The 11,038-nt window shown below is 39.2% G+C and overlaps 1 protein-coding gene across 1 annotated transcript in view; it reads right to left on the bottom strand.

Moving 5' to 3' along the window:
• CCDC14 (coiled-coil domain containing 14) overlaps positions 1 to 915 on the bottom strand; it is a 47,537-nt gene extending 46,622 nt beyond the window's left edge. The window contains exon 1 of the mRNA XM_090277610.1: positions 647 to 915. Coding sequence (XP_090133736.1) covers positions 647 to 820 — 174 coding nt within the window. The 5' untranslated portion in view covers positions 821 to 915. The remainder of the gene's footprint in view (positions 1 to 646) is intronic.
• Positions 916 to 11,038: the final 10,123 nt, after the last annotated feature.

Consider the following 11,038-nt stretch of genomic DNA (forward strand, 5'->3'; position numbering starts at 1 on the left):
GCAAAGGCATGTTAGCATGAGAGGACACGGGGCTGCCAAAACACTGTGGAATAGGTGAACGGTACTGGATAATACTGGACTAGGGGCGGCCTCTGGTAAGAAATGCACACGCCAGGATCAAAAAAATCTCAAGGCAAAGAACTGAGATTTTACCTTGAAAAAGAAGTGCTCCAGTGTCAGATTTCAAGCAGAAAAGAGCAATTTAGTTACAACTAGGAGTGTGCATTTGAGACCGATAAGGCTAAAGGCAGTGACACGAACTAGATTTTATTTACTAGTAGTAAAATACCAGCAATTGTGACGAAGGATCAGCTAGGAGCGGCACTTGGTGGAAGAACCGAGAACCTGGATTTGATGTAACAATGTACTGAAGCTCGGAGATGTTAAGTCTCCCGACCCAGCAGTGGAGGCTGAACTCCAATTCGGGCCCTACAAAACCAGCGCTCTGGAGGACTACGATTAAAACAGAATGTAAATCTATGGGCAGGGGGGCTGCGTTCCTAAATTAGGACTAGGTGTCTCTCTCACTCCTCTTTCCTAACATTTCTAAAGGAGCCGCACTCTTGGTTTTTTCAGTTTTGCATTTCTCCCGGCCGAAGAATCCCCTCCATACCCACAGTGGACGCCTCAGATCCACCGCCCTCACCTGGCCGGGTCGAGAACCGGACCTAACCATCGCTCGCAGTCTCAGAGAAGCCCAGACCAAAGGAAGCAACACCGCACTGTAAAAGGAATTAACCGCCGCGGATTCCCGGCCGCTCTTGGCCCGCCCCCCAGGCTTCCGCTTCCGGGAAGCAGCCCGTGGAATGCCGCGCTTCATAGTCTGCAGCCCGCGTCCGAGGCCTCAGCCTTGTCCCAGTCCGGCACACTGGGCTTGCGCAATAGACCTGTCCCGGCTCCGGGTCCTGGCTCCCGACTCTTCAAGCTCTGGGGGAGTTTCGGGGAAGGCCAAGAAAAGCGAAAGGGGCCGGGAGGGGCGGGGCCTTGAGGGGCGGGGCCGGACAGGGAGGGGCGTGACAAGGACTTCCGGCGCTGCGCTGAGAACTGCCCAGCTGCGCAACACCTGGAAGACCTGAGTTCGTGGTCTTGCCGCAAGGGCTTTCTGGTAGCGAATCGCTGCCCCCGTCAGCTGGGAGAGGTGGCAGGACTCCCTAGAGCCAGTGGAAGGGACGCCGGTAGAGGGCGGATAAATTTGAGAGAGAATAGCGCTGAGCTTTTGGGGTTTGGGCTCTTTTAGTTCGGTCTCTTGTGTGATATTTTGAATGATTTTCTAAATGATAGTCAATAAAAATCAACCCTTGCACTCTTTATCTTTGCGTAATTTTGATGGCAATTTCAAAATTATTCACTGGCCCTTGATCTCAGAACACTGCTCATTACCTGATAGTTGGAATTCTGGTTTTACTTCCATTCGTAGTTGTCTACTCTTCAGTCTAGGTAATTACTGTAAAAGAATGACACGGTATTCTTACCGTGGTATGCTGCACGAATTTTAATGGAAATTAGTCTTTGGTTTTTAAAGCATTGAGTTTTGGGTTAACGTTTTAAATAAATTGATTTCATTTTTCTAAATAGAAAAAAGAACAACCTCTTGAAAGTTTCAGTTGCAATTAAAACAAAAACTCAGAAATTAAAATCTGTCCACCAATGTATTGCACACTCATACTGAGTGATTTTGGGAAACAGGGTATTTAATAAATTTAGTTTTGAATTAGACTCTGAAACCTCTCCCTTCTTTATCCCTCTCCTGTAATATATGTTCAAATATATTCACCTGAGATTACAGATTTTTTTCTTATTTGACTTGATTCTTAGAAACCGATACTGATTTCTAAAAATACATGCTTATTTTAGAAAGTATAGATGAGCAAGAAATAAAAATCACCCATGTAATTTCACTACCCAGGGAATACTACTTAGCAATTCAGTGTGTTCCCTTCTGGATTTTTCCCAACTGCGTATATGTGTGTAAATATGTTGCAACAATGCAATATGATGTATATAACTGTAACAGGAGGGTTTTCTGTCATTAGCTCATCAACTGTGTTTCTTACTAACCTACAATTACAAAATGGCTGCCTGGTGTTCCATTTCCCTACTGTTTGGAATTTTATGTCCCCAACTTACTTTTTTTGTTTGCTAGGTTTTTTCCTCTTTTGTTAAGATAATAGCTTCTGTTTTTGTTTTGTTTTGTGTGTCCCCCCCCCCAAACTTTTTTACTGTGGTAAAATACACAAAACATAAAACCTACCATCTTAACAATTTTTAAGTACAATTCCTTGGTATTAAGTACATTCATAATGTTGTGCAATCGTCACCACCATCCATCTCCAGTACTCTTTCATTCTTGTAAAACCCATTTAATAATAATTTACATTCTACTCCACCCCAACCCTCAGCACCTGACAACCATCATTCTTTCTGTATCTATGATTTTGTCTACTTTGAGTACCTCATATAAGTGGGAACTTACCGTATTTGACCTTTTGCGACTGGCTTATTTCACTTGTCTTCAAGTTTCATCCATATTGTAGCATGTGTCAAAATTTCCTTTTTTAAGGCTAAATAATAGTCCATTGTATGTGTATGTCACATTTTGTTTATCCATATATCTGTTGATATACACTGGGTTGCTTCCACATTTTAGCTACTGTGAATACTGCTGCTATGAGCATGGGTATAACCAATATCTCTTCCAGACCCTGCTTTCAATTCTTTCTGGGTACGTAGCCAGAACTGCTAGATCATATGGTAATTTTATTTTTAATTTTTGAAGAACGATCATATGCTTTTTTACAATGGCTGTACCATTTTACATTCCCATCAACAGTGCACAAGGGTTTCAATTTCTTCATATCGTCATTAACACTTTTTATTCTCTGGTTGTTTTTTTAGAGTAGCCATCCTAAAGGTTGTGAGGTGGTATGCCATTGTAATTTTGGTTCCTGTTTCCCTGATGATTAGTGATGTTGAGCATCTTTTCATGTGCTTATTGATCACTTCTTTGAAGATATATCTTTTCAAGTCTTTTCCCATTTTTTAAATTGGGTTGTTTGTATTTTTGTTGTTGAGTTTTAGGAGTTCTGTACATATTATGAATATTAATCTCTTAGATATATGATTTGCAAATATTTTCTCCCATTCTGTTGATTGTCTTTTTACACCATTGATATTGTCTTTTGATGTACAGTTTTCTATTTTCATGAAATTTCCAATTTGTCCATTTTGTCTTTTGCTGCCTGCATCTTTAGTGTCATATCCAAATAATAATTGGAAAATATAATGCTATGAAGCTTTGCCTTAGCTTCCTTCTAGTATTTCTATAATTTTAAGTCTTATATTTGGGTGTTTGATCCTGTTTAGTTAATTTTTGCATAGGGTGTTTGTAAGGGTCCAACTTTATTCTTTTGCTTGTGGATATCCATTTTCCCTGCATCATTTGTTGAAAAGACTGTCCTTTCCTTATTTAATGGTATTGGCACTCTTGTCAAAAGTGATTTGACCATATATTTAAGGGTTTATTTCTGGGCTTTCTATTCCATTGGTCCACATGTCTGCCTTAATGCCAGTACCATGCTCTTTTTATTACAGTAGCTTTGTAGTAAGTTTGCAATCAGGAGTAAGTGTGAATCCTCCAGCTTTGTTCTTCTCTTTCAAGATTGCTTTGGCTATTTAGGGTTCCTTGAGATTTCATATGAATTTCAGGATGAGTTTTTCTATCTGAAAAACTGTCACTGGGAATGTAATAGGGATTGAATTGTAAACACATTGAATAGCATTGACATCTTAAGTATTGCAATCCGTGAACATGGGATGTGCTTGCATTTATTTATGTCTATTTTCTTTCATCATTGTTTAGAAGTTTTCATTCTACAAGTCTTTCACTTCCTTGGTTAAGTTAATTCCTGAGTATTTTATTATTTTTGATGCCGTTGTAAATAGAATTTTTTTTAATTTCCTTTTCAGGTTGTTCATTGTTAGTTGTATAGAAATGCAACTAATTTTTGTGTGTTGAATTTGTATTTGCTAATTTGTTGAATTTATTTATTCTAACACTTTTTGTTGAAATATTTAGGGTTTTCTACATATAAGATTATATAATCTGTCAACAAAAATAATTTTACTTCTTTTTTTCCAATTTGAATGCCTTTTATTTCTTTTTCTTGCTTAATTCATTTGGCTGGAACTTCCACTACTATGTTGAATAGAAGTGGCAAGAATGGGCCTTCTTGCCTTGTTCCTGATCTTTGAGGAAAAGTTTTTGTCATCAGTGAGTATGATGTTCACTGTCAGATTTATATTGCTTTTATTATGCTAAAGGAGTTTCCTTCTAATCTTAGTGTGCTGAATGTTGTTGTTTTTTTATCATGAAAAAATGGTTTGTTAGTCTCTGAGGGCCTCAAACTCCTCATTGATTTCCTTATCTACATCGCTGTTAATTTTTTAATTATCTTTAAAATTTTGGCTGAGGTTATCTTTTGTTTCCTACCATGTTCAGACTCAGAATGTCACCATATTGTTCAGAGAAAATATGTTGGTAGGTGGGAGTGAAAGGTTGGATGAGGAAAGTTAAAGAAGGCAGATGTGCTTCTGTACAGGAGGTAAAATGACCAAGAATTGAAGATTTGGGAGATATCTACATTGACCTTGGTTTCTTTTTTCTTTTTATTATTGATTATGCTATTACAGCTGTGCCGATTTTTCCCCCATTGCCCCCCTGCATCCGGCACCCCCGCTCCTTCAGGCAATCCCCCATCATTGTTCATGTCCATGGGTCATTCATATAAGTTCTTCGGCTACTTCATTTCCTATGCTGTACTTTACCTCCCCAATAAGTAGTATTCTGTAACTACCTATTTGTACTTCTTAATACCCTCCCCTCTTCACCCATTCCCCCCACACCTCCCTCCCATCTGACAACCATCAAAATGATCTCTGTATCTATGATTCTATCTCTGCTCTTCTTGTTTGCTTAGTTTGTTTTTTAGATTCAACTGTTGATAGATATGTATTTATTGCCATTTTGTTGTTCATAGTTTTGATATTATTTTTCTTGAATAAGTCCCTTTAACATTTCATGTAATAATGGTTTGGTGATAATGACCTCCTTTAGTTTTTTCTTGTCTGGGAAACTCTTTATCTGCCCTTCGATTCTAATGATAACCTTACTGGGAAGAGCAATCTTGGCTATAGGCCCCTGCTTTTCATGACTGAATGATTCTTGCCAATCCCTTCTAGCCTGTAAAGTTTCTTTTGAGAAATCAGCTGACAGTCTTATGGGAACTCCCATGTAGGTAACTAACTAACTGCTTTTCTCATGCTGCATTTAAGATCCTCTCTCTATCTTTAACCTTTGGCATTTTAATTATAATGTGTCTTGGAGTGGGCCTCTTTGCATCCATCTTGTTTGGGACTCTCTGTGCTACCTGAACTTGCATATCTATTTCCTTCACCAAATTATGGAAGTTTTCTTTCATTATTTTTTTCAAATACACTTTCAATTTCTTGTTCTTTCTCTTCTCCTTCTGGCACCCCTATGATGCGAATGTCAGACCTCTTGAAGTTGTCCCAGGGGCTGCTATCCTCAGTTTTTCTGTTCTTTTTTTCTCTTGTTGTTCTGATTGATTGGTTGTTTTGCTTCCTTGTGTTTCAAATTGTTGATTTGATTCTTGGCTTCACCCACTCTACTGTTTTTTCTGACTGTTTCTTTTTTATGCTGTTCCTTGAGCAACGTTATAAGTTCCTTGAGCATACTTATAACCAGCATTTTGAACTCCATATCTGATAGAGTGCTTATTTCCATTTTGTTTAGTTCTTTTTCTGGAGTTATGATCTGTTCTTTTATTTGGGCCATTTTTTTCCTCCTTGTTTTGGAAGCCTCCTTGTGTTTGTTTATATGTATTAGGTAGAGCTACTTTGACTCTGTGTTTTGGTAGTGTGGCCTAATGTAGCAGGTGTCCTGTAGGGTCCAATGGCACAGCTGGCTATCACCCAAGCTGGCTACTCAAGGTGCGACTTCCGTGTGCACTGAGTATACCCTCCTCTTGTAGTTGAGCCTTGGTTGTTCTTGGCAGACCAATGGGAGGAATTTACCAAGGCCAGCCAGCTGAAAGGACTGGCTGTGACCACTGACTACTAATCTCTGCCCTCTGTGGAGGATCAGCTGGGCAGGAACAGGGTAGTGGTGCTCCGATGTGTTCTGTAGCTGTCCACTGGGTACACTGGCCCTGGGTTTTCCTGGGTGGTACAGGCCCATGTCAGCCCCCAACTGTGTTTTGCCCAGGGCCATCCTGCCTGAGCTATAAAGAGATCTGAGATGGCTGCTATTTGTGCTGGGCTTAGAGATTCCCAGGCAAAGCCAAGCTATGAATCTAGGCTGGCTGCTACTAGAAGTCCTGAGCCTTAGGGTCACTGAGGCCAGCTGTTGCTTATTCCAGAAGATTTAAGAAGTTGTGAAGCATGAACCAACACCAGCCATTCATAAGGAAAAGCAGTTTGGGTGGGCCCATAAATTGGGTGGGAAGGAGTCTCTGAGGATCTCCAAGGTGGCTCAAACAGTATTAGCTAGGTTGATGGAATCTCAGATATAGCACCAGCTTGCCAGCTCATTCTGGATGGATATGGTTTCTTTAATTCCATAGTTGTCAGACTTTCATTCAACTTGATTTCTGACTGTTCTGAGTGATGGTGGTTCTATATTTTAGTTGTAATTTTGATGTGGTGTTCAAAGAGGCAAGACATGTGTACCTACACCACCACCTTGATTGGAAGTTTCCAAATCTGGTTTCTAGGGTTTGTATCTAGATGGATGATGGGAGAGCTCCATATTTAATAGAGAAGTTTATGAACTCATTTCCCCCAATGTTCTATTATGAAAAAAATGGACACTAGGAACTCATTTTTGGACATAGTGATAAGGGATGCCTTGGAGCAGCAGTTCTCAACCTGTGGATCGCGACCCCTTTGGGGGTTGAACGACCCTTTCACAGGGGTCGCCTAAGACCATCGGAAAACACATATATAATTACATATTGTTTTTGTGATTAATCACTATGTTTTAATTGTGTTCAATTTGTAACAATGAAAATACATCCTGCATATCAGATATTTACATTACGATTCAAAATTACAGCTATGAAGTAGCAACAAAAATAATTTTATGGTTGGGGGTCATCACAACATGAGGAACTATATTAAAAGGGCATGGTATTAGGAAGGTTGAGAACCACTGCCTTGGAGTAATCAAGAGATACCAAGAAGACTACTGGATAGTTGAGTTTGAAGGTTGATGGAGAGGTGTGGGTTACAGATACACATTGCTGAGTCATCTGTGGTAACTGAAGCCATAGGCTTCTGAGTTTGCTTTTAGCTTACTTCCTGAAGAAAGCCCTTCCTTCCACCTTTCTATCCCACTCCTATAAACCAAGTCATGTACTTATATACTAGGATGTTATATATAGCATCACTTCTCATTTATGTGATTAGGTGTTTAAAGTCTGTCTTCCCAAGTAGAACTTAATCTCCATAAAAGCAGATATCTTACTATAGTATCACAATACATAGTATTATACAATGCCTTGCATGTAGAAGGGATTTTAAACTTCTTGAGTAAATAAATAAATCAACCAGTGTTTGGACTGCTTTGATGTATTGGGGCTGACAGCCACTTGAATGCTCTGAGACTCAGGATTACCCACAACTCACCCTTTGAGACTATATGGAAATTTAAGTCCTTCTGGTGTCATGGCTAATGAGTGCTTGGTTGAGATAGTGTTTTATAATTTAGTGCATTGGACCAATGGCTTTTTTAACTGGCTCACCTCTGAAGTGTGACAGTCTCCATTTATATTTAACTATATTACAATTTATAAGAAAAACTAAAGTTGCAAAGTATATGAAAATCTAAATGAAAAACACAGTTAAGATATATAGCTAGGATACAGAATTCAAAAAATAAGAAGCTGTAGACTGGATAATAAGTTAGAAAGATCTGAGATTGCCCTGTTGCTTTTGCTCAAGCCATTTGGTGTCTTCCGGAATTATTTCTAACTCAACAGTTCTTAAAACTTCTTGAGGTCATATTCAATTTTGAGAATTTGCTAAAAAGCTTTGTATTTTTCCTCAGAAAAAAATGTTAATGTGCACATTTCTGAAACATATATATGCATATTTATGTATATATGTGCATATTTATTCATCAGAAGCATTCAGGAGCCTCCAAGGATTTCAGGTTAAGAACCCCATTTTTACTTAATTCAAAATCAGCTTTCCCCATTTGAGTGTCCAGCTCCTTCTGTGGCAGGGTCCTGGTGATCTTGGAAGTTGTTGGTTAACTAGGGATTGTGAGGTGCCCTAGTGAACAGCATCAAGGAGAGAAAAGACACAGAGCACATAGAAAATGGAATTGAGCCATAATCTTTGCATTTCCCACTGAAGCTTTAAATGTATCTGCAGTCTCCACTTTAATCAAAAAAGTTTAATTTAGGAAAGAAAGAGCCCACTTCTTTTCCTTTATAAAATCCTGATTTTATTACTTCCTGAATGTTTTTCTTTTTCAGAGAGAAATAAAAACCATATATTACAGGGACATCAGGTTGACAGCTTAGCTTGGGTCATGCTAGAATTCAAATATTTCTGGTCATGATTTCTGGCAAGTGGGATGGGTCTGAAAAGGGTTTATTGGCAACAAGAACTAAGAACCCATTTGGAATGATCTCAGCACAAGGAAGAAAGAGCTGTTTTGGGCAATGTGTGAGGTTTGAGGGTCAAGCATGACTTTAATATAGTAGAGTGTCAGCCAATTATTGCCCTGCCTGACCCAAGTTGAAAAATGAGAGTGATTAGTATGCTAAAAATTTATTTCATTAAAATCTCTGTAAGGCATTGCAGCAGATGATGGTGGTGCCCCAATCCATATGCTTATTGTGAACACCTATGACCTCCTACCTGAGCTCTTGTTTTCTGGAGCAAAGGAAACAAGCTCAGGCCATGAGCTGGGCAAGCTAGAAATGCCAGAAAGTTAATACCCTTGGAAGCAGCCCTTGGTCAATGACAGATGGGAGCTTGGTGAGGAAACAGCCCTTAGCAGATGATGAAGATCTCCCTCATTCCTTAAGTTGGGATACTTCTGAGGCATGTTCTACACTGTCTCCCAGAGTCCTCCAGAAGGACCGGGCTCAAAAGATAGTAGGCTTGATAACACATCCTCTGTTAGCTTTCTTCCCATCACTTACTTATTCTGCTTCAATTCCAGTGTTCCTGGGATTGCCTCCCCAATACTAAACTGCTCGCAATTAAATCCTTGTTTCAGAGGCTGTTTCTGAGGGGAAGCTCCATACTAAGGTAGGCATTGAGCATACAAGACAGCACAAGTTTGGAGTCAGGCAACCCTGAATTCAAATTCCTTCTCACAAGTGACAGTGAACAACTTAATTTCTTTAAGACTGTTTCATCTATGAAATGAAGATAATAGTATTGACTTCATCAGGTCAATTTATTTTTAAAATGTTGAGAATGTATGTGAAGCATCATGGCTTGTACATAGTAAGTGCTTAATAAACGTTGACTAATATCACTTATATATTAATACAACATAGTGCAGGTCGAGGGCAAAGCTGTTTTCCACCCTTGAGGTGACTGCTGAAGGAGATTTGGAAGACGTGTTGTAGAGGTTGGGTGTCTGATGAGAATATGGGGTTTAGCGATATCAATGACTTAGAGGAAACATTGCCACAGAAACATTGCTTTTATTATGCTTATGAACTTAATTTGTTATCTTAGGGTCTTTCATATTGGGGTTGTTCTCTTTGCTCCCCTTCACTCCCACTCCTAGGCAAGATCAGATTTAAATTCTTTGATCACAGTGAAAGAGAAATTGACAGAGGAAGGAAGACTAAAGGATTTCATGAATCCTCTCATCCCCATTAATTACACTGCCAAGTTCACCTGCAGTGTTTCAACCTTTTCAAACAGCCTAAGGTCCCAGAGTGGATATAAATGACGGCCCGCTTTGGCTAAGATGGCAGATAGCAGGGAGAATTAATTGTTGCCATGCCCCTGCACGTGTAGCCAGATGACTATGGTTATAGGATATGTTTCAGCTCTTTTTATTGTTTTAATGTAGCTTAAGATCAAGGGCCTATGGTCATATCCTGTCACAATCTTCTTTTACTTACTTAGATCACTAATAGACAAAATTCTCCCCAATTTGGTAGAGGGATATATGTGTAAAAATGCACGCTAACATGATTTGTATACAAAAATAACTTTTAAGAGGAGATAGCATTACAGATAGAAGGGACCCAGCAGCCTTGGCACACCTGGCCTTGAGAACAATAGCCACAAGGCCTGTTAATCTCATCTGTTTCATGGGAGAAAGGAAAACCTCTCTGTGACCTTGTCAGCTGATCTTAAGCTCATGCAGGGAATTTCCTCTAGAGGGTCCCATTACTTCTATCCATGATGTCTGAAAAATCTGTTGATATTGACACTTCAATACTGATCTCTGAGACACTCAATTAGTACCCCTCAGGGCAATTTGCATTAAAGTGATTTAAGTTTATGTCTTAGTGTTAAACTGTGAGCTCCTTGAGGGCAGAATTCAGATATGATTTATTTGTACATGCCCAGAAGCCAGTACCGTTCCTGCCTACGGTTGCCAGGTTTCGGGAAGAACAATGAAAATATTATTTATCCAAAATTCAAATTTAACTGGCAACTGTATTTTATCTGGCAGTACTATCCCTGGCACATAGTCCACCTCAGTAAGTGTTGGTGAGTGAAGGAATGACTGACTGACTAGAGTTATACCAACAAATGGAGAAGTAAATTGGTAAAAACATGGATTGACCATGTAAAATGTACTCATCTAAGTTATGTCTAACAATCACAAAACATCAAAACTGCGTCTGGTTAACATTCTACCTTTGAAAATCTGCTTTCTCAGTCACTTTTACTTAGTATCTATATGGGAAGAATACTAATCTTCTATTAATGTTTTGTTCCAATAATTTTACATCTTAATTCCACACATTTCTGA

Source organism: Furipterus horrens, unplaced genomic scaffold (genome assembly GCF_987537825.1).
Source record: "Furipterus horrens unplaced genomic scaffold, mFurHor1.1.pri manual_scaffold_1, whole genome shotgun sequence".
NCBI classification, from domain to species: domain Eukaryota; kingdom Metazoa; phylum Chordata; class Mammalia; order Chiroptera; family Furipteridae; genus Furipterus; species Furipterus horrens.